The sequence below is a fragment of the Notothenia coriiceps genome, unplaced genomic scaffold (assembly GCF_000735185.1).
Source record: "Notothenia coriiceps isolate Sejong01 unplaced genomic scaffold, NC01 NC01_scaffold00036363, whole genome shotgun sequence".
Lineage (NCBI taxonomy): Eukaryota > Metazoa > Chordata > Actinopteri > Perciformes > Nototheniidae > Notothenia > Notothenia coriiceps.
Genome location: NW_011369064.1, coordinates 35,496 through 62,458, shown reverse-complemented (window position 1 = coordinate 62,458; position 26,963 = coordinate 35,496). Strand labels below are relative to the sequence as shown.

Sequence of the window (26,963 nt, the reverse complement as noted above, 5' to 3'; positions counted from 1 at the left end):
CAATGTTTCATATTGGACTTAGATTATCTGTTATTATCTGGCATGAATTCTGAGTGAAACATGGCAGTGTGCAAGAGAGACATATGTCACCTACATGCTTAGCGATTATGGACTGTCATATTTATCAGTCTGTGACATCAAATCAAGTATTATTTATATAGCACATTTATAAACGATTTTTGGTCGAGCCAAAGTGCTGTACATATAATAAAAATAGCCTACAGTAGAGACACTTTACAGCTAATACAACCGCAGAGATTGTTCAGAATATCAGTATGAGAAAAAAACGACACCCTCTATCCTTAGACCCTCACATCGTACAAGGAAAAACTTCCGGAGAAAACCCACAGTTTAAAGGGAAAAATGAGAGAAACCTCAGGGAGAGCAACAGAGGAGGGATCCCTCTCCCAGTTAAGGGATTAGGTTTGTTTTGATGTATTAACATTTGTAGTACAGCCCGGTCTCTACTATGCACACCTTTGTTCGTACAGTATGTTTGTTCATACAGATTCATTAAAACAAATGTGTCCACTGCTGTACTCTTCATTAGAAATTGTTTGCGCTGTTTCTTTAATAGTCTAATGGGTTGGAAATGGAGTTTAAGTGTCTGTCATCAAGGCTTAATGCTGACTGGTGAGCTGCTTTGTTCCAGGGAATCCTGACGCAAGAATAAAATGTTTACCTGGAAATGAAGCTGGACTTTTTCCATCTCAACTCCCATAAATTTGGCCTTTACTTCAAAATCACCAACGTCCTCAGTGGGCGAAATGTCAAACATGACATTTTTGAATCTGAAAGGAGAGAGGCAATAGACAGAGATTAATGACAAAGAACACAACAAAAAACCACGCTATTTTATTATACAAAATAATTTTCCCACAGGACTCAAATCAGCTTAAATTAGCGTGCATACATTTGATCTGCCTATCTGCTTTAAATATTACATTTAAGTCCTACCTTTTATACAGTATATTTCATTAAAATATGTATAAACTATGATGCAGTTTAACATTTCTCCTCAATAAAGATTATGAACAAACAACATGCAACTGGAGCCAGTTCTTAAACAAGTCTCATTACTTTAAAACAGACATCTTTCCTCTTCTTGGACAAAAATAATCATATTCTTAAGTATGTATAAACTACATAATCTTGTTTGGATAAAACCCACACACATGTTTTCTTTATGTTATAAAGGTTAAACACAGGGTTTTGATTGGGGGATAGATGTGCTCATCAACACGGTAATCAAAACGTCTCTACATGCCACATCCTACATTTAGAAACTTCACTAAGAGTTGTGTGACTGTAAGTAACAAAGTCTGAGCCATGGTAAAAAGGTTACATTAAACACCAAGCCCTTTTTTATAACTGGGCTGATCAGATAACTCACTGGTTGGTCTGAAGTCCTTCTATCTCCAGGATGACTCCCTTCTCATGAAGCTTTGCTCCAGTGTACTTCAGAGACTGGGGCTTCCACTTCTTGCTGCCCTTATTTTCTCCTTTGCTGTCCAGTTTTATAGATCTGCGTGCATTCCTGGTCACACAAAACACAGGAATGCATTAGTAACAAAACACAATACATTTTGAAATCCACCAAACTATCCACACGACATTATTTACACAGCGAAAATAAATCATTCTAAAAACTTCTCCTGACAAAGTGCAAGAAGTAAAAGAACCACTTACTTTCTGTTGAGGTTGTCCAAGCAGGTCTTGATGTAAGTATCATAATAGTTCATCTGGTCCTGGTAGAAGGCTGTTTTGGAGTTGAGAGCTGTCAGAGTCTGCTGGAGCTTCACCAGCTCCGCCTTCCTCCTCTGTCTGTAGCGTCTTTGGTAGCGAATGTCCTGTCAATCACAGGTTTTAGTAACACTTCACAACTTCAGAAGCTGAGCAGACCCAACAATGTGTTTAGCATTGGAGGGTGGGACAAGTAGTCAGATATTGTACTTAAGTAAAATAAGTAGTACCAGAGTGTAGGAATCATTTGTTACAAGTAAAAGTCCTGCATTTAACATGTTACTCCAGTAAAAGTACAAAAGTATAAGCATTCAAGTAAACTTATAATACCAAAAGTAAAAGTACTCATTATGCAAATTGCCGTAGCAGAATAATATATATTCTATGTTTGGATTATAATTATTGATGCATTCAAATGTTCTCACAGCTGATAAAGGTATAGCCAATTTAAATGACCTTGTATACGGCAGGGTAGCTTGTGAATTTATTTCAGAAGTACAGTAAGTGTTGATTATATTTCATCATTAATCCAAATCTGCAAAGTAGCTTAAGGTATTGAATAAATGTAGTGGATACAAAGTACACGATTTACCTCTGAATTGTAGTGCAGTAGAAATGAAATACAAGTATCTCAACATTGTACTTAAGTACTGTACCTGAGTAAATGTACTTAGTTACTTAGCACCAAGCATCTCTCTTCCTATGTGAATGAGCAGCTGCCTCTGTACCTTGGAGATCTCGTTGACGAGGTCCTGGTACTTGTTGCCGTCAGTGAGAAGGCCCGCCTGCTCCAGGCTCCTGAGGCTTCTCAGGATCTTCCTCTTCTTCTGCTCCAGGGGCAGCTGGCTGTCCTCCAGGAGCGCCGGGCTGCTCTTCAGACCCTCTGGAGTCTGAGCGTCCTGGACCGCTCTGCGCTCTACGATCTTAGTGTGCTCCGACTCCTTCAGGAGCAAAGCATATTAGAAGTTAGGACCCTAAAAACTTCAGCAGTTCATTTGACACCAAATGGATGCTGAGTATATGATACAAATATATGGAAGAAAATATAACCTGTAGTGCAGAAGACGGGGTCTCAAGAATTTGAGGCAAGTTCTCTCCATGCTGAATCCGAATCACATCCACTACAAGCTTCTTGGTCCTGATACACACAGAATAGGACGATCACTGAAAGCCTAACATCAACTACAAATGGAAAAACTAAATGCTAATGACAATGACTTTCAGAAAAACTTGGAGAAAAGCAATTCAAATACAAAGCCAATGAACATTCAATCTCACATAATAATTATAAACTTTTCTCAACTGCTTTAATTCCATCAACGTGTTTATGTTTGTCGCTATGTCAAGTAACCTTAAAAGCTAATGGGTTAGCAATGACATTGGCTCGATAGTTAGAACATGAGGAGATGGATATCAGTTATTTTTGGTACATGCATACACATGTACGTTAGACAAATCTATCAATAAAGATCAGGAATATTTGCAAAAAACATTTTTACTGTCCTATACTGTACATTTTATATTTGGAAAAACCATATGAGCCGTTTTCTTTTCAGTGTTTCGTGAGTTATTCCTACAAGCGGTTTCAAAACTTCTGAGCGACCACTGAACACAGTATGCAGTGACAAACAATTTAGGACACAAAGACATGAAATCTATGCAATACCAAATATTTAGCAACTTAAAAGTGTTTATATGCCAAAAAGAGAGGAAGAAACAGATGGAGACGGATATATGTGTTCAGTCAAGATAACCCTGAAGAACAAACCCCTTCCTTTTTGGACAGGAAACGATGGAAGCGCAGGAAAGGAAACAAAGAAATATTGAGTGATAACCCCTTTGTTTCAATGTGGCTAAGTACAGCAGCCAAACTCCATGTTGAGTGCTTGTCAGGGGTTTCAGATGTGTTTTTATTATCTAAATGGATCAAGGCACCTACATTGCGATTTTACAGTATACTGTAGGATGGCTGCAACATGAAACTGTGACAGGCTTTACATGAGCCATTTGTCAGAATGCACTTACTTTGTCATCAGCGTCTTCAAGTCTCTATCGTCTCCTTCCAGTAGCTCAAACTTGTTGGTTAGAGCGAGCGAGATCTCCGTCTTGGCCATCTGGCTCAGAGCGCTCTCTCTGTTCACGTCATTCGGGTCTACAGCTCCCTCACCTCAACCAGAGAAGCACAGCATGTCAAATGATGCACACACACACACACACACACACACACACACACACACCATAGATATGTTGTGTCAAACATAGTGTAAATGTAACTGTTGGACAGTACCGAGCAATGTCTCCACATCAGGGACGTCTCCCAGGTCCTGCAGCAGCTCATGCAGCAAGTCATTGTGGTCCGGAGAGATGGCCTCCAGATGTTCCAAAAGCAGCTGAACAAAATCAGATGTGATTAGTCAAATAAATATGAAACAGAAAACTGTCATATCCAGAGCCATGGTCATCTGGAATTCATTGCCGGTCCATTATATTCAGGAAAATGTAAATAGTTTGCATAAAAAATATCTCCGTATTATAAATTGAACTGTGTCTGTGGGTAACTGATTGTACTATATATGTTTGGTGCAATGATGGTTATAATAGGATGATAACTTTTTTTGTCCACTTCATACTGAATTCTAAATTGCATGAAATGATTAGTTGTGTTTTTGTTTTATGTATGTTTGACTGTGTGCGGACCCCAGGAAGAATAGCCAATGCTCATGCTAGTGCTAGTGAGGATCCTAATTACCAACAAGAACAAGTCCTGGACACAAATCTGGAATTCTTGGCAACACATTTTGACATTGGATATGTTTTCTCAACACAAAAATGTTTTTAGCCCATTATATAAGGAGATTTCCTGCATTTGATTGTTTTATAGCCTATCCTTTGTGTTGTGGACACATCCCTTAGTTTTTCTTCACATAAAGATACCAGTGAGGAAGTTATGAAATGATTGTGTATCAAATAAAGGCGGACAGAGCATCTACTAACGCCAACATGTACATCTGCTCCATTGTTAGTAATTGTGTCAATATGTGTAGATTGAAACTGATGACCAAAAGGACACAGAGGGCTTTCACCTCCTCTTGACATTTCCACAACCCTTTCAAAAGGAAGAGGTCTGGAAGTTTAAAGAATGGAAACAGGATGACGGTGTTAGGAAAGAAAGTGGCTCTAAGATAAAGAAGGAAAAGAGGGGCCAAGAGGGGACGAAACAAGGCGGAAACATACAGTCACAATGAGTGGGATTCACGCAGGATGGGAACTGTAGATCGACTGAGTCCTGAAATAACATCGAGTCTGGATGGATTTGGACTTTTCTGATTTGTATGAGAGGTTGATTCAATGACTCCTAGACTTTAAGGAAGAACACTGAATTCCTAATTGACTGCTAGTATTAGCATTAGTACTGCTAGTACCCGGAGTACTAGCACAGGAAAAAAGGTAATATGGTGTGTTTGACTGCTACAAGTAAGATTGAATTAAACCAGTCTAAATAAATTAGACTAATTGCTAAGTGACTGTAGTATCGGTACAAACATGTCATTTTCGCAGAAACTCTTACTATTTTTAAATCGAGACTGAAAACATATCTCTTTGCCGCTGCTTTTAATTGAGCTGCTCATATTCGCACTACAGGGTGCCATTTAAACATGTATTGTATACCCGTTGTGTTTATTTGATTATCTTTGCTTTTTAATGCCTGTTGTAAAATGCCCTTATATGTGTTTTTACTGTATTTATTCCTAAAAAGTCTTTTAATTTGTGTTGTAAAGCACTTTGAATTGCCGCGTGCTGAAAAGTGCTATATAAATAAACTTGCCTAATTTACTGACGAGAAGATTCATATTTGATTATTATTAGTCTAAAGTAATTAAGCTTGGATTTACCGAGTGCGTGTTGATGATCTCATCTATTGAGATGTAGATGATTGGCTTGCTTAGAGTCACCATGTCAGAGTATTCATCAATATTAAACTTCTCCTCAGGTTCAGGGACATCACATGCTGACTGGAAGAACACCCTGAAAGAGAAAAGAACATCAGTGATTAGTCGCTATAAGCCTTAAATCGTGACTGAGAGAATGGCATCCATTGGCAAAGGAAGTGAACTGGTCAAGTCAAGATACTGATCTTCTCTAATGTTGGGTGAATTGCTCATGATTTGTTTCCAGAAAATGGACGAACATTGATGTGGATTTCCGGTAAAGATGAGTCAACCACTTTACCGGCCACACTGGCTCAGCCGTCCTTATTTGTGAGTTTGTCCAAATCTGTCTGAAGGTCTCACGATAGCTGGTTCAGCAGATTATAGCTTCTTGTTTTAACTATCTCTACTTTCACAAAGTCAACTTGAACTGTCCCTGAGCTTACGAGTTAAACATGTTCATGTAGTTTATTTTTTAGTGTTGGAATTCTCTTGTGATTTTGTCTACTCATGTTGTTTTTTCAACAAATGGCAGGCTGTATATTATTAATGCAAGACTTGGCTCAATATTGCCCTGAGATACAAATATTTTAAAAAGGCATTTCAAAGACTTCTTCAGAACATATGTACCACTACACAGCTACATGTTCCCAACTATTTTAATTGATTTTGCTTACCTAAACTTCTCATATGTCTGGGATATGTAGTTGTTCATTGGGGTCATATGTGCGTTCTCTCCCTCAAACAGCTTATTAGCAGCAGAGTGCTGCAGCATCTTGGCCACAGATCCCAGGTTGCGCCGCTGGTCCACGTGAAGCTGCCCTCCTGCCGACATGTCGATGATGTCGAAACCGTCGGGGGCCACGATGGCTGGGTTCATGTAGCGGTAGTACAGCAGGTTCCCTATAATCTGTCACCACAAGAAAATAATGCATCATTAAAATAGTTTGTAATGTTTATCTGACCTCGGCATGCTCGCAATGAAACGTATGCAGAGAGAACTGTGAGAAGAATCATAACATAAGAATTACAGAAATATATATGTACACATTCAAGGGCTTCTACCTTCAGCAGCTCATCCTCTGAGGCATCGGGAAACCTTTCATGGAGGCTGTTCTTCAGAACCTTTGCTATGTATCTCATGCCATAACTACATGCAAAACAGAAAGCATTGATGGGACATCAAACACAAAACCACATGCACCAACGTACTGTAGGATAAATGATATGGTGAGATCATGACAAAGAAAATGGAGGACCCAAGTGGAACAATGACACTTAGGTCACAAATATTGAAGGATTTCCTCAGCTCTGTATATGTCCAGATACATATATAATATCACCTTCACGTGGTATATACAGATTATGAATTGTGTTGTTTAGTCATATTTCCGTTGAAGAACTTATGTGTTTGAGTTTTAAAAAATGAACTAATAATCACTGCTCCATAGATGATCTAGTAATGACCATTTCCTCACATGGATCAAATACCCTAACAACCAGAATGAGCCGAAAATGACGTGCCTAAGCATAATCATATCCTTCGTAGACGTGCTTTGGTCACACTGCTTGAATAATATTGTAGCAAACTAGAGATGAATACTCTGGGAAAATCGAAAAAATATATGTAAAAAAGGATAAAAATGCTAGGCAAATATTACAAAATTATAACAATGCAAGGTAATGAATAAATGTAAACAATTATGTACAGAGAGAAATCGGTTTTCTGTGTCCTTCTAATACATTTCACAACCTAAACATTTGGAATGTTTATGTAAACAAATCCAACAGCAAGAAAGCACAGCCCTTGACTGAGGTATTTCCTGTTAGAACATCACTGAGGCTGAATGGTCTCAGAGCAGATTACACTGTCATGGGGTGCATTGTGTAACTATGTATTAGTTTGTACAACAGAAAGAACAGCTATGCTATCAAGTCTTGGATTAACTCTTAATTAAGAGTTTTAAAGAGAAATGTAAAAAAAAAAAACACCTGTTTTAGTCTTTCTTACAATGAGGTTTGAGTAATGAACCACAAGAGTCAACAAAATCATGCTGACCAACATGCAGGCATTGACGAGCAGTACTGTCACAGAGGAAACAGATGATAAGTGGACTTTGAGACGAAGCAGGTCCTCAAACTTACGGGATATTATCCAGTGAAGACACAATGGAGTTCAAGACCTTATCTGTAGCCGTGCGTAGCGCCAGACCGGAGGCCTCCAGCCTGCTGCGGACCTCCTCATGGGACATGGCCTGCTCGGGAGTCACTTCGTAGGGGAGCTTGCTGAAAGAAAAAAACAACAGTCAGCAAGTTTAAGAATCACTCATGCATACTATTGTTTTCACAGTGTATGAATCACTGTATCATCATGTATAATCATTTTCTAAAAGATAACATCAACTGTGAGGATAGGACATTCATTTCCTGACCTGGTATCAGTATGGTTAAAACAAATGACCTCAATAATTGTTTTGTTTGACATTAGCAAGCGAGTAGGGATGTCACAATATCAGATTTTCACAACATTATAATAGTCTCCAAAATAAATTCACAATCAAGATATTTTCAAGATAACTTTAGCAAACTTAAAAGGAAAAAAAAAAATCATGATGCAATCAGTCTCATTCACTTGAACTATTGTCTGTTTTGTCTCTTCTTTTGGCAAATTAATTTCCCTGAGAATATGAGTGTAGAGAGGTATAGGAAGGCTGTAACCATAACTCTACAAAAGTGAACACAATAGAAAGTAACAGAAATTATTTGAGAGGTGTTTTTTATTAATATGATATTAATATATGTATGTTAATATCACACACATATTCAATTGTAGTATACCCTAACTCCTTTCTTTGGGATATAACATGCATAACTACACTCAGGCTCAACAAGAACAGTCCTGAATGTAGTTATGCAGCAAAATTCAACATAACTGTCCACTGAGCACATTATATACATCAAACAACCATATGTATTAAAGCTGTAATCATTCCAACAGACAACCCCTCTAATGCCTCTTCACTACCTGGCCTCTCCGGTGGCCGTCTCCAGCTGGTTGACCCAGGCTTTGTACACGTCCACTGGGTTGGTGTTGATGCCTAAACTCTTGTCGTCGATGATGTCTTTGACCACGGGAGCCAGCAGCTGCCTCAGTGTGTTGTGGCCGCGTGCGCCTCTGTTGAAGCTCACCACCATCTTGATGACTGTTGGGTTTCCCGTCACTATGTCCTGGATCTGGTCCACCTTAGAACTGAGACGCATTGAGAACAGCTGATCAGTACGATTTGCCAAAAAACAACAAAAAAAAGTGCTTTTGGAATTTCCAACTATTGTAAGGATTGTTTAGGCACTTTTGCATTTGTACTACCTTTGAAAAACAATACCATTACTGTACACAGGGTTCATACACTTTTTAACCAATGATTTTCAATGACCTTTACCTCATTTTCCATGACCAAAAACATTACTCTTTCTCAGCGGTACCACTGAAAATGGTTTATTTTAACATGGAACAGGAAAATAAGGTCTGCATATGAAACATGTTGTGCCTATCTAAAACAAATCAAATAGTAGGCTTACTAGCTTCTACACGCTAAAGCAACTAACATCTATCACCAGCAAAACACCTCAACATGTAAATGCCATTTTACGTTTCATAACTATACGATACAGTATTTATTATCATTATAGTATTACTATTTCGGCGATTACCGTAGATCAAATATAAATTATATTTGATGCAACTTTAGTAAGATTTCCATGACTTTTCCAAAAATTTGGAAAAAATATTGTTTTCCATGACTTTTCCAGGTTTGTCATGAACGTAAGAACCCTGTGTGCAATAATGGCTTGAGATTATGGCAAAGTATTGATTAAGGCTGCAGTACTCACTTGATTTCCTCCTCCAGAGCCGTCTTGAAGAGTTTGAGCAGTAGGTATTCTTCTCTCTGGTTGGAGGCGTAGTTGTACAAGGTGAAGACCACCGTGTCCATAAACTTGGTCGACTTGTTTTGGGGCATCTGAAAGATCAGCTTGGCCAGGTAGTGTGGATTGGTCTAAAGGGGAGGGAACAAAAAGATTAACATTAAGTGTCTGCAACTGAACTTGGACCTTTCATTCGACCGAAGTTCAGCAGATGCAAGCTGTAGTTAAAGACATCATATTGTATCACCTGCAGCAGGTAAAAGAGATGTTGGTAGGCTTCCAGTTTCTTTCTTTTGCCTTTGTTTAGTCCCTTGATACCTTGTCTGTCTCCTGTAGTCAAGTCGTCCTTACTCGCTTTATTTTTCTTATTCTTCATTTTCTTATTATGGGACACAACATCCTTTTAAAAAAAAAAAAAAAAAAAAAGGTTAAATAGTCGAACTGAACAGAACAAGACATTCTTATAGGAATGTGAGCCCTCAATGTAAATATCACAGTTGCATTTCTTGTACACATGAAATCAAAGCTAGCGAACCTGCAGAGTGATCCTGTTCTTCACCAGCAGTCCAATCTTTATGTCCATCAAGTTCAAGTCTTTCTCCATTTGCTGATTGGAGCGAATATTGGTGACCACCTCTTCTCTGAGCCGCGTCACTTCCTGCTCTTCCTGAAGGTCCAGGGCGCTCTGCTCCAGCAAGTGGACAAACTTACGCACCACGGACAGAGGAGGGTCCTTGGCCCCAGCTAGGATTAGGCACACAAGAAAGTCAGCGGTCTTTTCAACATTCACACACACACAATGTAATCTCATTGTTTGAAATGTCCCCATCAGTTATGAAATATGATGAGCCAGGAAATACAGGAAAAAACATAAATGTAAGAAAAATAGGGAACTATAATTTAAAACCAGAAAAGCACTTTAAATCAATGTAAAATATGGACATAGCTCAAAAACACATTCCCAGCTAATATCATCACAAGATCGATAGTATTTCAATGTAGTATGTATGTTCATGAAAAGGCCTTTCTGACTCACTTAGGGTTCTGTAGTCGTCTCTGGCTTTGTTGGCCTTTAGAAAAGCCTGGATTTTCACAATCTCTTTTTCCTAAGCACACAGAGAACAGGGAGTCTTCAAAACACTGGAACTAAAAACACAAAAGACCCCGTGGAGCGACGTTTGGTTACTTACATGATCTTTGAAGAACTGCAACCTCTGATTGTATTTACGTTTGGCTTTCCACATTTTCACAACAGATTGGATCTATAAAAAAAATGTTTTATGTTAAGTCTTCGGTATCGCAGCAACGTTATTTATGTTAGGTACATGCAGATTCATTTAATAAATGTTTACAAATCCCAGCTACGATGGTTATTTGAGTTTGGGACTGGAGATAAAGCTTTCATCTACAGGGAAGGGGTGCATAGCTATAGAGGTGTCTAGTCTTTCAATAAGCATACTTTTTAATAATAATATTTATGAAAAAGAAAAGACTTATCACCTTGACAATGGAACAGACATTTTTCTGGAGCAAATTCATCCTGTCTTTGTACATTTTCCTCTGTTTGTGACCTTTCCAGCAGGCCTGCAACAAAGGAAACATACACGTATAACAAGTTGTGTTTTGTATCAGTGTTACCACAGCTTGGATAATTAAATTTTGGTGGTTGATCATTTATTTGCTTTTTTTAAGGTGCTGCTGAAAGAATATTTGTATACACTCAGTAGACTGTTTCTAAACAGGTTTGTATGGACATCCCCATTATGACTCATGAGTCCTGCAGGAACACACAGCTGCATAAGAGATCAGATATTCACAGTGGAGCTATACAATACCTGCAACTTGACGACGTGTGGCTCTTGCTGCCGTAGATACTCCATTCTCCGGGCGTGCTTTCTCCTGACCAGGTAACCTCTGACCCTCGCCTGCAGCTGGGTCACCATGGATTCATTGGCCATCCATAACTGTTCCCTGTTATATTCTGCAGTCAAAGAGCTGACAACACCCTAAGGGGAAAATACAGATTTGTTTATGTTGATAAGGATTTGATTTGATTCGATTTATTTTTAATGTGTAAAACAATAACACAAAAAAATAGTGTCAAATTGATATACAAAAATATTACTGATTCTAAATGATATATAAACAAATTATTTACACATCCCAAAAGGGGTGGGAAGAAGTTTACACTTATTTAATCCCACCCCTTCTCGCAAAAACAAACAATCATTAAAAAGCTTCTATAGTGGGATTACTATCTGATCAAATAGGGATCCTGAAAATGAACATTAAAACAAAAGGTGATATATACCATGATGTGATATCAGGATGTTAACAGCCCATAGGAATACACAATGAAGTGAAACTATGCATTAGAGCAGAGGGTACCTGGATTTCCTCTTTACCGAGCTGGCCACCATGGTGTTGAAACCCTTCAGGCTCCTCCCAGGTGCCCTGTCCGGTCTCCAGGTTGTAGTAGTAGTCATATCTGTCGTTGATGCGATGTTTAACCCACACACTCTCAGCGCTGCCTGGAGGAAAGCAGAAAGGGCTCAGTTAGACACAGTGCAGTCATATTGAAACCTACAATCTCACTGTTCAGGCATCAGTTTCCTGAACACTAAGCTTCCCAACATGTATTACTCATGCAGTAAGTATAATTACCTTTATCATCACAGTTTGTTTGTCTTTCCGCCAGTTCTGCCTGGTATGTCTCGGCACATTCAGGGAGCACCGCTCTCAGTCCGGCACTGGGAACCTGCAGAGCCTGCAGTGTTTTCTGAGCGTCCCCCTCGGCCACGGTCCTGTTGATGTCAGCCACTGCTCCAGCCACTAGCAACATGAACAAGATCACAACAAGGGAGCAATCATTGAGTTTAATATGAAACAGCACAATAACCACTTAGTACAACTACAGTAGGGAGTAAGGGGTTATCCTCAACATGTAACACAAATCTAAATATTGTGCCCACAATGATGGCAGTATCTGCACATCTATGCTACACTATGTATTAGGGATGTAACGATATATCGAATATCGCGGTAAATAAATGTCTCAATACCGTCGTGAGACTGACAAAATCTACCGCGATTTAAAAAAAAAAAATCACCTTCTTGGCAAAAACTGTTTTGTTTTTGAAGTGGTGGAGAGACAATGCACAGTTTGACCCACTGCTGTCACCCATGGACAAAGCATATCTCTCTGTCAGCAACATCAGTACCAAGCAAGAGAGTTTTTTCCACAGCAGGGGATATTGTAAACGCCCAAACATCCCAGCTTCTACCTGGAAATGTGGACATGCTCATATTCCTAAAAGATAACCTTCATGATGCTGAGTGAGTGAGTGAGTGAGTGAGTGAGTGAGTGAGTGAGTGAGTGAGTGAGTTAGAGTTGAGTTACTTGAAAAACTAAAGTGAAACTTGATTTATTCTATTGCATGCTCTGATTATTATATTGTTGACACTTTAAAATACTACTATCCTACTAAAATGCTGTACAAATCAGATTTATTATTTAATAAAGCATTTTATTTTATTAAATAAATAAATTCACATTTTTTTTCTTTATTTTTAAATCGCGATATTATCGTACCGTGAGTTTTTGGTATCGTTACATCCCTACTATGTATGTAACTAAAGAGAAAGAAATACCCCTAAGTGNGCCCAAACATCCCAGCTTCTACCTGGAAATGTGGACATGCTCATATTCCTAAAAGATAACCTTGATGATGCTGAGTGAGTGAGTGAGTGAGTGAGTGAGTGAGTGAGTGAGTGAGTGAGTGAGTGAGTGAGTGAGTGAGTGAGAGTTGAGTTACTTGAAAAACTAAAGTGAAACTTGATTTATTCTATTGCAGGGTCTGATTATTATATTGTTGACACTTTAAAATACTACTATCCTACTAAAATGCTGTACAAATCAGATTTATTATTTAATAAAGCATTTTATTTTATTAAATAAATAAATTCACATTTTTTTCTTTATTTTTAAATCGCGATATTATCGTACCGTGAGTTTTTGGTATCGTTACATCCCTACTATGTATGTAACTAAAGAGAAAGAAATACCCCTAAGTGTATAAGAAACACAGCTTATTGTATCTATTCCACTATTTTCTGTCAGTGTTACAGTCTCGTAAAGAATAGATATGGAAGAAGTGTGCAGATATATCTTCCATTAGTTTTGACAAATTGATTATGCATTACAAATAATTACAAACTCTTGCAGAAGAAAAGAGTCTTTGAGGCCAATTTACATTAAATGATGTGACAAAAGTAATGCCAAACATGTTTAGATGACCATCAGGCTGAACTGATATATGCAAGAGCACTTCTGAAAGACTTTTGTTGCTACACGATCAACATTAACATAAAAGTAAGTAAGAAAATGAGTTAGTAGTTAGTGCATGTGGTCAAGAGACATTTGAAACGAGCTACGTATTCATTTAGAACATTAATGAGTGTGTCAGAGCTGTGTGAGGATCTGAATCTAGTTCCCGATGTCCTCCTCATGTTGGGTCTGAATAAACTTTTGTTTGGGTAGTTAAGACATGGATGAGTGAGTTTAAACTCTGGGTACATACATGTGAAAGCCTCCTCTTCATCCTGATTGGCTGTGTGTATGGCCTCTTGGATTTGGTCCAGCCACAGCACTGCAGACTCATCTCCAGAGCTCTACAATCAGATTGAAGCACAAGGTCACTCCTCGTTATTCTTTTTTTCTTGGATGGATTGATCAGACAAACAAATGATGATAATGTATAGCAAGCAAAAACAATACTAACCCGATACCAAATTATAAATATGTTTAATTAGGCCAAAAACATTTGATATCCAATGTTAGAAATAAAGTAAATGGAATTATTCAAAAACATCAAGTTAGGATTGTTGAGATTTTGCTCTACAGCAGTAGCACTACAAAGCAACACTGATAACCAACAAAACACAAGCTGGTGCTATTAAAGCAACGGCAAATAATACACAGTACCATTTCCCCTGTGTCCAGAGGGGAGGCCTGAGGAAAAGGAAAACATGTGTTGACAATACTGTAGTTACACTTCAGAAATATCCTCGTCCCAACATAACTACAAAAAACCGACCCTGCCTGAGAACGTCATTACAACTACAAAGCATGTTTATTCAGCCTGACTTCTGTGCTTGTTCTCAGGCTACTTTTAGAAGATTCTGGTAGGGGCCGGGGTGTATCTCTCAGCACAGGAAGGAAGTCCCCATTAAGACACACTGAGCACAGTATAGGCAGCTTTCTTTTTAGATCTGCATCCGGCCAATCATTTCCAAACCAACGCATCATGTGCTGAAAGAGAGGATGAATGCGCTTGTGTCGTGAGCCCAACAAAAAGGACAAAGCAAACCAGGACAACAAAAAGATGAGTTAACTTTCATTGAAATGACTGAATAACATCTTGAAGCAAAGTCAATATTATATTAATTATCTAATGTATAATTTCATGGTATATTAGAAAACTAGCAATGGAAAACATCTAATGTGAATTTCCTAACAAAGCTGACACTACATTCACCCTTCAATGACTGCAAAATCACATCAAAATACTCATCACCAAGGTAATCAGGGGGATTTGTTCTGGACCACAGCTGTGAATTAACCATTAAGCGGGGTCCTCCCTCCTCAGTGAGTCAGAGGGCAGTGACTGACGTAGGCAGCAGAGAATTCATGTTCAAGTCTGGACAGGAAACATGCTCACTGCAGCGTACAAACAGAAGAGCGCCCCACATACAGTGCACTCACGGGAAGCGAGGCTTGAGCACAGATCGTTATCAGCTCTACTTTTCAGTACAGAAATGCAAAACAGCAAATTTCACCGATGGAGAACTCTTACTGAACAGAAGCAACACCAAGAGGGCTGAAGACAACGTTTCAACTCTGGGATAGAGACTGCAGAGTGACATGGCAGATCTTGTAACAGGACTACTCGTTTGTTTGCTGGCAGTGCAGACCATTCAGCATGAAGGTACGTTTATTAATATACTATTTATGAGAGTTTATCAAAAGGATAAGTGTCTCATAATTAAATACTTGTACTTTAGACTTTTCACGGTAGTTTTTAATGTTCTAACTGGTTAAGGGATCCCAAATCTAAGTGACAAAACTATTTGAGTAAAGCTGCAAATACAATACAGAAGTTAAAACATTGTTTAAAAGATATGTAATAACATTATTTTAGAAATGTCCGTTTTTTTGCATAAAACAAGAGATATAACTAAAAAGTCTCCAGACAGCAGAATGAACTATACACATCCTGTTTTAATGTGGATTTAAAATGTACTTTTATTCTAAATGGAAGTTGCTTTAAAGCCATGTGTGCTTTCTTCCCGTATGTTCCTGCCTGTGTACATGACATAAGCTGCTCATAACCAATTCCCCCTTGCAGGATTAATAAAGTTGTTGATTGATTGATAAACGTTGTCTTTTGTGTACCCATTTCTAGGAAACAAACCCAGGAATGTATCGAATGAAACCAGTGTTGCGATACCGAAAACCTTTAAGGCAGCGCTGCACAAACCGAATGTCACCAGGCTGCTGCTGCTCTACCCCAGCTCAGGCCCCCGGCTGCAGGTGAGCCCGGAGGACGCAGTGACAGCCTACACCACGGGGGTCCTCAGCACCAGGGTCATCCCCTCATCATACATCCTGGCCATGCTGGTGGGCATCCCCTCCAACGCCTACATCCTGGCCTTCCTCAGACTCAAAGCAAAGCCTTTCTCCACCATAGTTCTTTACCTGAACCTGGCTCTGTCCGACCTGCTGCTGCTGCTCTCCCTGGCGCTGCGTGTTCATTACCACTTCAACGGGAACAATTGGATATTTGGGGAAATCTCCTGCCGGCTTATCACAGCCTTGTTTTATGGCAATGTTTACAGTTCAGCCCAAACTATAGCATGCATCAGTGTAAAGCGCTACCTGGCTGTGGTCAGGCCGTTCCTGTACAGAAGGCTGGCTAAGTCTACGCTGGCAGTGTGGTCCTGCTTGGTGGTCTGGTTCCTGTACGGTGTGGCTATTGTGCCTGAGCTCCTGGTCAGGCAGAGCTACCAGCTCACCCACCTGGGAATCACCACCTGCCATGATGTCCTGCCCCTGGACGAAAAAACCCATTCCCCATTGGTGCCATACAGGATGATGCTGGTTTGCCTGGGCTTCATAGTGCCATTCCTGATTTGTATCTATTCACATGTAGCAGTGGTATACCATCTTGGACAATCCTGTTGCGACTGGAAACCGTTTATCAGGGTCAGCACTCTGGTTTTCATCATCTTTGTCGTGTGTTTCTTGCCAAGCGGCATCCTGCATATCGCCCACTACATCCGTCTGTTTACCAGTGGGGACGACAGACTGTATGGATATTACAGAGTAGCGGTGTGTCTCTGCTGCTTCCACAGCTGTCTGGATCCCTTCCTGTGTATGCTCCTTTCCAAGATGGCTGCCTCAGAACTGCAATTTGTTTCTCTCCGCGGGATACAAAAGAGGCCTACTTCTATGACGTGAGACTGGATGTTTGTGCACAGAAACAGCTTCTCCATAATGGACCATTGTTGAGAATCAGCAGGGAAGCTCAAGCCCGACAAACAGGAATGTAAAATACTGAAGTCTGTGGATTCAACAGGGTGATAACGCAGTCTCTGTTCGACACAAACAGCAACATCCTTTGTGAAGATGATTTTAAAATATAAGGATCAAGAAGGGAAGATTTAGACTCTGAATCATACTATCATTGGGAAACTGTTGGCTTGATGAGACAGAAACATTGGAATAACAATTTGCTGTGGTCATCATTAAATGTATATAAAAACCAATTATTTTCAAAAAATGAGACTCTTGTATTTTCAGTCTTAAATTACGGGATGAGAAAGTTCCGTGAAAATTCAATAAAAGTCGTTTTTACATTGAGATGAAGTGACATGCGGTGACTACACTGGTTAATCCAGCCATTCGTTTCTTTGTGTTGCACTTTAAGGACGTGAGAGGCAGGAAATAGTGTAAAAGAAAACAATTTTCACATAAAAACATTATATGTTAACTCAATTTCAAGTCTCATTACCTGGCAGAGGAGTTGTTTGGTATGTTGTAGGACATCGTGGTAGTGTTTGGCTGTGGCTGGATTCACTCCTGTTAACTTGGCTGTAGGGAGGAGCAGGGCTGCAAGCGTCTGCTGATGATCACCGGAGTTAAGAGCTTCATTGACCTCAGCTATAGCTATGATACCTGGAAGTCGAAGGAAACAACTGATTAATCAGGGTATATGCAGGAATCCTGAAGTCACATGTAAAACCTTTTAAGACTTTTTTTAAGACCCTTTCCAAACATTTTAAGACCTCATCTCCACTTTGAGTTTTAACCGGTTACCTTGGCGACACACTTTACCTCACATTGACTATATACAGTATTGATTGTCCTTCCTCCTTATCTTCCAACCATTGGGACGCAAACTTGCATTTCCCCATAACGATGTTGTTTAACAACCGGCGTAAACGGACTTTCGGGCGCTATCAAGCAGTGAGCGTGCGATGTCCTGTTCAGATGACGTCAAATCCAACGGGATGCCATAAATAAACGACAGAATCACACTACACAATGGTAAATGGTCTGTACTTATATAGCGCTTTATCCAGTCTTTAAGACCCCTCAAAGCGCTTTTACATACTACATGTCATTCACCCATTCACACCCATTCATACAGAGCAGTGTACCTTACTCTAGGACCTAACATTCACACACGTTCACACACCGTTGGCCATCAGGAGCAACTCAGGGTTAAGTATCTTGCCCAAGGATACATCAACATGTTGACTGCATGGGCTGGGATTGAACCCACAACCTTCTGGTTGAAAGACGACCGCACTCCCTCGCAGCCACAGTTGCCCAGATGCAACATTCAGGCAGACTGTAGAATACAACCTCTTTGGACCATTTATATACTTATTGAAAACAAGCTACAAAATGTAATACCTTGGAAAATGACGTTTAATACTTTTTAATAACCTTCATTTTCGCTAAATTGATTTATCAACTTTTAATACTTTTTAAGACCCCGCGGACCCCCTGTTAATACATGATCAGAAAATTGTCTTGCATAAAATAACAACTGCAGGCTGAACAAGTCCTTTTATATCTTAAGCTACTCAAAGGTTCAAAAGGTTCAAAGGTGTTATTGTCATAAACACAGCTACAGTGTAGTCGTGCAATGAACATCTTGGGTCACAGGTTCCTCCAACAATGCAACATAAATGTATATATACACAACATAAAACAAATAAACAACAACAAGGAGTTGCAGTCATACTGTATGGCCTGTGGGTTAAATCTCTACATAAAACCTAAGCAGAAAGTGTCTTACGCTCATGCTCTTCATGGACCTGAACGTTGACAGTGTCGATGCATTTCTGAACATCATTCCAGGTGAGAAACTCTTGGCCTTTGGCAAGAGCCTCGCCTCGCAGTTGGATAAGAGTGTCTGCATACCTGAGGGAGAGGAAGTTCAACAAAGGTTCATGACATTTAAAGAACCCTTACTCATAAACCAATCCCAGTTAGTGCAACTTGATCAGAGCGATGCCTGCAGTGGAGTTCAGTGACATGCAACCTGAAGACAGTATGCCTGTTATTTTGAATCAAATAAATGTTTTGCTCTTAGACAGTGTTCATTTCGTCAACGAAAACTATGACGAAAAATGTTCGTCAACGACCTTTTTTACATGACTAAGACGAGAGGATGACGAGCTAAAAATAGATTCTTGATAACGAAAACTATGACGAAATGTATATTTAGTTTTCGTTGACGAGACGGGACTAAGGTGTTAATGGTGGACTATCGGACATTCAAAATTCAGCATATTTTCCCCCAAGTGTCCATCTTGTCTGTCAAAATGCATCTTACGTTTCTAACTTGCAATATCATTATTTCCGCTCTCTTCACTCCAGAAGAGCGATCTCCCTGTGTCTCTCTGTGTGCGGGGGGCGGGGCCTAACATACATGCTGCATCGGACACAGAGATCTGCCGGGGACGGAGCGTTCAGAGAGTATAGAGACGCATTTTGACTAAAATGTAATTTTTCATCGACTAAAAGTTGACTAAAACGTTTTGAGTTTTCGTCGACTAAAACTAGACTAAACTCACGTTTTGAGTTTTCGTCGACTAAAACTAGACTAACACGTTTTGAGTTTTCGTCGACTAAAACTAGACTAAAACTATGAAGGATAGGAATGACTAAAATGTGACTAAAACCAATAACCATTTTCGTCTAAAGACTAAATCAAAAACAGCTGCCAAAATTAACACTGCTCTTAAATCATCCTGTACCACCATGAGTGTGCATCAATGAGTGCCACAATATAGAAAAAAAACAACAGTGATTATTAAAAAAAAAACGACCAGCACCAAAGACAGCTATCTCATCCATCTCACCTGTTGAGGTTATCCTGGTCCATGTTGGTGAAGCCCAGAGGAGAGTCTGATAGTTGCTCGCTCACAGCCTGGGGGTCTTTGGTGTCCAGCACCTCATTCAGCACCGCTACCGCCGACAGCATCTCCACAGCCACACTCAGCTCCTCGTGGCTCAGGCCAGACTGAAAACACGTAAACAAAGTCTGACTCACAAGCATGAAGTGATATTCACAGAAACTACGGTACGTGTGTAGACTGGCCTCCCCTTTACCTGCACGGTCTTTGGGTCAACATACTTTAAAGAGTGGAAACATGATGTCTCACCCGCGCGCCTTGCAGCTGCAAACTGAACAGCTCAGCCTGGTAGAGGTTGGCAGCCGTTTGGTAGACGATGGGCAGCTGTGCTTCAGGGTTCGTCAGCTCCTCCGCTGTCTCCGCTGCATTGCCCAGACGAATGGCTGTGTTGATCGCTGCAATCGCCTCGAGTTCTGGTAAAGAAAATGATCACAGAAAGTCATGTAGATACCCTAAGGCATGTCAGCATTACACTATGTTCTTTGTCTAAAGATAATAATGAAATTACTTTAGAAAAAAGATTAAAAAAGGTGTATAATGAGCCGTACTGGACAATGTGACAGATTATGCATTTGTTCTTTGAGAAGTTTTCTAATGGGTACATACAGTATGTGATTTCACAACTGACCGGTAGTTATGTGTTAAAAACAAGGTGGGTAACAAAACGTGCTTACTTCGTTTCTCTGCCTCAGCAAAGTCATTACAAGAGGTGACGACTCTCTGAATCTCCTCTCTGTCCACCAGCACAGACTTCCCTTCATCCTGCAACACAAAGATTAGTTTACACTACAGAGAAATGACCAACATCCAGTGATGATTCAGCATGTTTTAATAAAAGGGCTGTGGAGGGCAAGGTGGTTTCCATACCAACTGAAATTGCAATGGCTGATTAGTTTTTCTCTGATGCACTGTCTTCACTACCTATGACTACGGTTCCCCTCAAGGACTCTGCATTCAGATACACTGCCTGGTAGTGAAATCAGTGTCTACATGTTATCCTCACAGCAGAACTCAAAAGTAAAAGACATTTTTTTGAGTCAGCTGGACAAACAAAAAAGCAGACAGAACCTTTACAAAACTGGACTTTTTTCTAAGAAAATACTGCAAAGGTGTATGATTTGTTCCTATGCTAAACACCTGTTTAAAAATCTTATTACAAGGACATGTATACAGTAGGTTGCTAACATCGTTTTTTTTTAACTATGGCTCTCAGGAGCCTCAAATATTGCTTTTACTCTAGCCTGCCTTACTTATTGTACACAGTACTCTTACCAACTGAAAATACATGATTTAACAAACAACTGGGAAAGAAGACTAGAGGGGCTCTGACTCTTAAGGACATGAACTGGGGACAACCAAGCAAACAAGCTGTGATTCAGTACCTTAGATTTATGTTGGCAGTAGGTGGTGAAGTGCTCCAGGTACCAGCTGCAGTTTGACTGCTGAACCCCGAGTAGGGCCAGAGCGTCCAGCCTGAAAGCAGCCAGCAGAGAGGCCTCGTCCTGGGCCGACACCGCTTCATTCACCTGCCTCACCGCTGCCTGCACTGGAGGGGGAAAACCACGCAGACGCTATTTAGGGATATGTGTTTTCTTTAAGAAGTGCTACAAACAAAAATCAGATTCTATGCAATTTCATTCCTTTAACTTTGGCTCCTCTACTGTATATACTGTCGAGTTCACGTGTGTTATGATGCACCAACAAGGTACAAAGGGTTTAGTTTTACATACATAAAGGAAAGCAGTCATGTTTTTTTGACAGTGTTTTAGTCAAATTAGCTATATGAGGATCACATTGGAGAGAAAGTCCTTACTGTTGACAAAGTCAATGGAGCCCTGGATTTCCAGGTGAGTCACCAGCTCCTCATAAACATCTCTTTCTTCAGTAGCAACGGATGAGCGCTAATTAAAGAAGAGAAGGGTAAACATTAATATCCATTTTTTAATTTCACATCACATTTTTTAGTCACATACATGTTTCCCCATTCAAACTGATTAAGTAACATATTAGACATATCGGACTCTAGCCAATTAGAGGAAATGGACGACGTATGCTTGTCCAGGGTTTGTAAAGAGAATAGGAGGCGAGATGCCGGACGGTGCCGAGGGTTTGTGTTTGGTGAAGTCCAGCTGACTCTGCAGCCACTGGAATGTGCTGGCCTCTGCAGTGACTCAGTGAGGCAACCCCTTTCAGACCTCAGTTGTTATAGCGGTCAGTACTACACAGGGCAGTCAAAACATCAGCTCAGCGCAAGGGTCCTGTTCACATTTTTTTTGCATTACTCAGATTTGTTCTCAATGTTTTGTTATTTCATTTCTGTGTCACTACTTTCAGACAGACGCTTAAGGCAGAGAAGGGTTGTGGTTATCAACCTGAATCGACCAGTCTTTGTAACTCTGGTCCCACCTTTGGTTGAATACTGATGTGAGATTGTATACATTGGCTTTAGTGGAGAGGTGTTTTTAGCAATTTATGTTAAGGTTACTATTGTTTTAATTATCTTTGCAACTCAATATCGGATTAGTCCTAAAAGAAAAGTGAAATAGAGAGAGATTGAGTGTTGTGAGAAGGCTAGCAAGAGAGGAACTAAACAAACGTTGTTATAGAATTATTGTAATAAAGGCTTTTATATAGGGAAAGTCAGCAGTTTAATATAAATGATATGAATGGTGACACTGAAACAAAAGAGGTCACTGAAGCGTTTGGAAGGCTTCTCACCCTCCCTGAGGACTGATCCTGCTTCCGAGCCTTGGCCTGGCTCAGAGCGTCCTGGTATTCTTGAGCCAGAGCTTCCTGGATGTTTTTCAGCATGGCGTTAGGATTATTAAGAGCTCCCATTGTCACAGACGTCTGACCTCTTTCGACCGCATCGTTGATGGCGATCACAGCAGCGTGCACTGAGGAAAACCGAGTGTGTGCAGAGTTTAGTTTTGGACAAAAACAACATAAAGTAAGGCAGAGATTAAGTGAAACGTCAGAGGACTTACAGGCAGCTTCGTCCACTGAGAGCTCATTGGCCAGGATTCCTCCGATCTTACTGAAAGCTGGCATTTGAATGCCATACTTCTCCAGCTCACTCCTCATGTTACTAATCTCTTCCTCTAGAAGACAGGTAGAAACCAATAAGCAAGTGTTGTGTAATAACGTATACAAAAGTAATAAAATAAACTGCAAGATACAATTGAGGTCGTTTCCCTTAAATCATAAATAAAAATTGGTTAATTTCTCACAAATATATAGATCTAATTTGTTTCTGATGTTCTCAAAAAGTCCTCCCTAACTGCATGCTCAAGCTGGTTATCCCCATGCATGTTTCCCTAAAGTTGAATTGGGAACAATAAAAACAGTTTGTTGATTGTTGTTGCAGATGTGATTGAAAACCCAATGTGCATAAACCCTGAGGCCAATGTCAAAAGCTTTGTAGCTTATACATGTGTGTGTTATTTGTTGAAATGTAAATGGCTGAAGGGGATATTTTTGATTAACTGATATGGTGGATAATTCAAAGAGATAAATCTCAGACAAGATGTTACTCATAAGACATTACATGCTTGAGGGCATAATGATCGTTTTTCTAATTATAATCCAACAAGACAAATACTCACATACAAAGAACAATCAGGATCAGTAATTCAAAAAGCCCTCGGGCAACATTTATCCTTTGTCTTGGAAAACAATTAACAATTTAAATGTTTCTACTAATGTGCACTACGAGGTGCATTTTCTTGCATATTTGACATAGCTTGTGAGCTACGCTTGGCTTAATGAGAAGCTGATTTCCATTGGTGTTACCTGTAAAGGCCACTTTCCCCAGCAGGTCCTGGATCTGCGGTGCAATGCCAAGTTTGTACAGGTACAAGCTGAAATAAACCACATTATTCAGAAGACTGTAAACGTACACAAATAAATTAATAAAGCACTGAAAAGCTTGCAACATTCTTGTATTTTACAGTCTGATATCATGAAACTGTAGACTGGTCACTTTCCCTTTAAGGTTTTGCTTCTGAAGGCCTGTAATGTCCCTCTGCCACCACCGGGGGGTAGTGTCTGCTCACATTACAACAAGCACTGAACACTGAAATCAACAAGCAGGTGGCTGGAAACTTCATAAAACTTTCATCTTCCCGCGGTTACCTGATAAGCGATAATGAATTATAGATATTTAAAGCAGGTCGCGCGACAGCACAGCTCTGATGCAGGCGGTGCTGTAGCTCGTATGTGCCCTTTAGCCACAGTGAGTGTGTAAACATGAAATGTACTCTGTCCTTGGAATACAGGAGGCTTTTAGACAGTCTAAACTCTGCTGAGACAAATGTTTTTAAAACGCAGGCAGCTGATTCAGTCGGAGATAAAAACTCAGTAACAGCTGACTTGGATTAATGGAGGTGGCTGATTAAAAGCCACACAGATAACAGCTAACAGCTAACTAGCTTGAAGCACCTAGCTCTCTACAAACAGCGAATCCCCTTCGTTTTCTTTTCTCAAAAATAAAATGACTTTCAAAATAAAAAAAGGCCTTCAATCTCTACCACTTGTTATGCACTGTACTGTAGTGTTATGTACTCTGTATGTTATTTGTCCATTTCCTTTCAATTTTCAAGAGTGCAGGGGAATCCGCTGCTTTGCCTCTATGTCTGCATACATGTGTTTGTACCCAGGGAAGCAGAGTATTCACTGGGTCCTTGTGGGACTGTAGCTGGATTGACAGGAAGGAAGTGCACGTGTGTGAAAAATGAGGGAAGGAAACCAAGTCTCTCAGGACCTGACCAAAACACTACCACAGAGAAAACAACCCGAGCAGCTCACATAAGCACTCCCTAAAGCTGCGTTAAGCTGACTCCATCAAATGGATATAATTGACCCTTAAGTTTATTCCAAGTCATCTTAACTGAAGCACTGAGGGCGTCAAACCAACGACATTACTGTGAGACCTCAAACCTTTTGTTTTTACAGTATAATAACGTTTTTCACAAACCTGAAAACATGACACAGATTTCACCCCTTTTGTGGTGAACCAACTAGTAAAGAGTTAAGAGCAATGAATCACCACACTCAGTTTAACAGAAAGCCTCTGATTACATACCGTATAGAGGTTTAGAGAAGCAGTGTGCAGTCATGCTAATCATAAGTGTTGAAAACAAACTCAAATAACAGAGTTTAAAACTGTTCAAGGTCATTGTACTGTTAATTATCTCGTGATTTAAGGAGTTTGAGTAAACAGGCAATACGGGGAGTGAGAGCATGTGAACTTGGCACAGAGCAGCTGGATGCAAGGTGCTGTATAATATAGCCTTGACCTACATAAGATAAATCATAAAAGAATATCTGTGTTTACCAAGCAACACTTTCTCTGCCTTAATTATTATATGATTATAGCTATTATTATATTATAGCTTAATTAGCTATTAATAATAATGCCAGCACTAATAAAGTTTTCCAGTTTCTGTTTCATATCACTTACAAAGTACTATTCTTGTTCCTTATGTATATACAAGTTTAATCTTCCTAAACCCCACTGAGTAATAACATAAATGTTACACACTGTATGAACTGTCCTCCATAGCTGTACTTTAAATAAGCTGCTGTTTGGAAAGCAAAATAACCATTTATATCGCAAACTTGTCAAATTAAAGTGTTTGATACCGTCTGCCATAACAATTAAATGAATGTAAATAAATCCAAATGAGACAATTAGTTACTGTCAGTGACAAAGCAGACCCACATGACATCTAATCTGCCCATTAATTCATACTTTAATTAACTACCAAACAGATCGTAAGCAACATTAGGGTGTGAGACCCTTTGGAAAAAAGACACTACACTGCCAATGTACGATCAAACACTACAGATGAGTGAACAACGCTGCTGTCACAAAAACATCGTGCATACGGTAAATGATAACTATGTTTTGGTTTTCTTGTTATTCTTACCTGAGTGCGTGTATGCAGTACACCACCTTAGGCATGTTTTTGCGATCGTACACATCTGTCGTTTCAGGATAGAATATCTGAATGCAGAAAACACGACACATGTATAAATATTTATAATCTTTATTCTGCTGCGGCCAAAAAGAAAGACATCATTCTGTAAAGTACGAGCAGTTGCATTGGTGGATATATAAAATATATATACTGCAATAAACACTACCTTTGCAAAGCACATCCTTTTCACTACCCCAGTAAACTAGTTCAACACCAGTCAGTTTCTTGGTTTCTAAAATAATAAGGTTTAAAAAGTTCTACTGTATTATCTATTGCAGCGCCTTTGCAGCAGACTGCATTATGTTTGAGGTGATCATGATGCTGTTGTTCTGCCCAGGAGGTACAAGTGAGTATCAACATAACCTCATTTCTCTTCCCTGGATACACGACATCAGTGAAGTCTTTTGTCCTCTCATAAAAGATGTAATGAGGTAACTGCTCTGCGTGACGGTCACACCCTCATTACAATTTCTGTCAGTGCTTTGAGTGTAGCACACTTTTTATAGTTGAAAAACGTTTTGCCACAGGTGATGTGGAATACTATCAATGTAAAGAAGTGCCATGCTAATTGATTAGATATTTGTTTACCCTTTGCTCTACAGCTTTGTTTACGTTTATGAATGCAATGTTAAGTCAGTCGAACTGAAGTCGTAGGATAACTTTTGCAGGTTGAAGGCAATCTGCAACTTTTATAGGAGGGATTTGACTTTTTCTTAGTTTTGGATTCTACTGGATCGATGGATTCTTTTTTGTCTAAGTCGGAGCTTCAACTTCTTGGTTATAAAAGGGTTTATGAGACTTGATCTAATTTGAGCTATTATGTTATAGCCCTGAGCCAATAAACACATGACAAAGTTAGACATCCCGATTCCATAGTGTTTCAAAGCATGACTTG

At 39.7% G+C, this 26,963-nt stretch overlaps 2 protein-coding genes across 3 annotated transcripts in view; one reads left to right on the top strand and one right to left on the bottom strand.

The window, feature by feature from the left end:
- Positions 1-420: 420 nt before the first annotated feature.
- The window catches only part of iqgap2 (IQ motif containing GTPase activating protein 2), a 37,863-nt gene continuing 11,320 nt past the window's right edge, over positions 421-26,963 (bottom strand). The window contains exons 5-38 of one of the 2 annotated variants that reach the window (XM_010792157.1): positions 26,018-26,094; positions 23,880-23,947; positions 23,075-23,188; positions 22,806-22,984; positions 21,901-21,988; positions 21,470-21,633; positions 20,762-20,849; positions 20,337-20,500; positions 20,034-20,194; positions 18,965-19,089; positions 17,669-17,832; positions 14,581-14,607; positions 14,177-14,267; positions 12,261-12,428; positions 11,985-12,127; positions 11,432-11,602; positions 11,097-11,180; positions 10,787-10,858; positions 10,633-10,702; positions 10,132-10,340; positions 9,844-9,996; positions 9,564-9,727; positions 8,698-8,922; positions 7,818-7,958; positions 6,738-6,822; positions 6,350-6,582; positions 5,637-5,769; positions 4,031-4,133; positions 3,769-3,910; positions 2,794-2,881; positions 2,472-2,684; positions 1,690-1,850; positions 1,394-1,537; positions 421-791 (exon numbers count right to left, since the gene is read on the bottom strand). In XM_010792157.1, coding sequence (XP_010790459.1) covers positions 614-791; positions 1,394-1,537; positions 1,690-1,850; positions 2,472-2,684; positions 2,794-2,881; positions 3,769-3,910; positions 4,031-4,133; positions 5,637-5,769; positions 6,350-6,582; positions 6,738-6,822; positions 7,818-7,958; positions 8,698-8,922; positions 9,564-9,727; positions 9,844-9,996; positions 10,132-10,340; positions 10,633-10,702; positions 10,787-10,858; positions 11,097-11,180; positions 11,432-11,602; positions 11,985-12,127; positions 12,261-12,428; positions 14,177-14,267; positions 14,581-14,607; positions 17,669-17,832; positions 18,965-19,089; positions 20,034-20,194; positions 20,337-20,500; positions 20,762-20,849; positions 21,470-21,633; positions 21,901-21,988; positions 22,806-22,984; positions 23,075-23,188; positions 23,880-23,947; positions 26,018-26,094 — 4,590 coding nt within the window. In that variant the 3' untranslated portion in view covers positions 421-613. The remainder of the gene's footprint in view (positions 792-1,393; positions 1,538-1,689; positions 1,851-2,471; positions 2,685-2,793; positions 2,882-3,768; positions 3,911-4,030; positions 4,134-5,636; positions 5,770-6,349; positions 6,583-6,737; positions 6,823-7,817; positions 7,959-8,697; positions 8,923-9,563; positions 9,728-9,843; positions 9,997-10,131; positions 10,341-10,632; positions 10,703-10,786; positions 10,859-11,096; positions 11,181-11,431; positions 11,603-11,984; positions 12,128-12,260; positions 12,429-14,176; positions 14,268-14,580; positions 14,608-17,668; positions 17,833-18,964; positions 19,090-20,033; positions 20,195-20,336; positions 20,501-20,761; positions 20,850-21,469; positions 21,634-21,900; positions 21,989-22,805; positions 22,985-23,074; positions 23,189-23,879; positions 23,948-26,017; positions 26,095-26,963) is intronic. The other variant, XM_010792158.1, reaches the window with a different exon arrangement.
- On the top strand, positions 15,000-17,549 carry f2rl2 (coagulation factor II (thrombin) receptor-like 2). Its single transcript, XM_010792156.1, has 2 exons — positions 15,000-15,583; positions 16,061-17,549. The coding sequence occupies exons 1-2, from the start codon at positions 15,520-15,522 to the stop codon at positions 17,113-17,115; spliced, it is 1,119 nt and encodes a 372-aa protein (XP_010790458.1). The 5' UTR covers positions 15,000-15,519; the 3' UTR covers positions 17,116-17,549.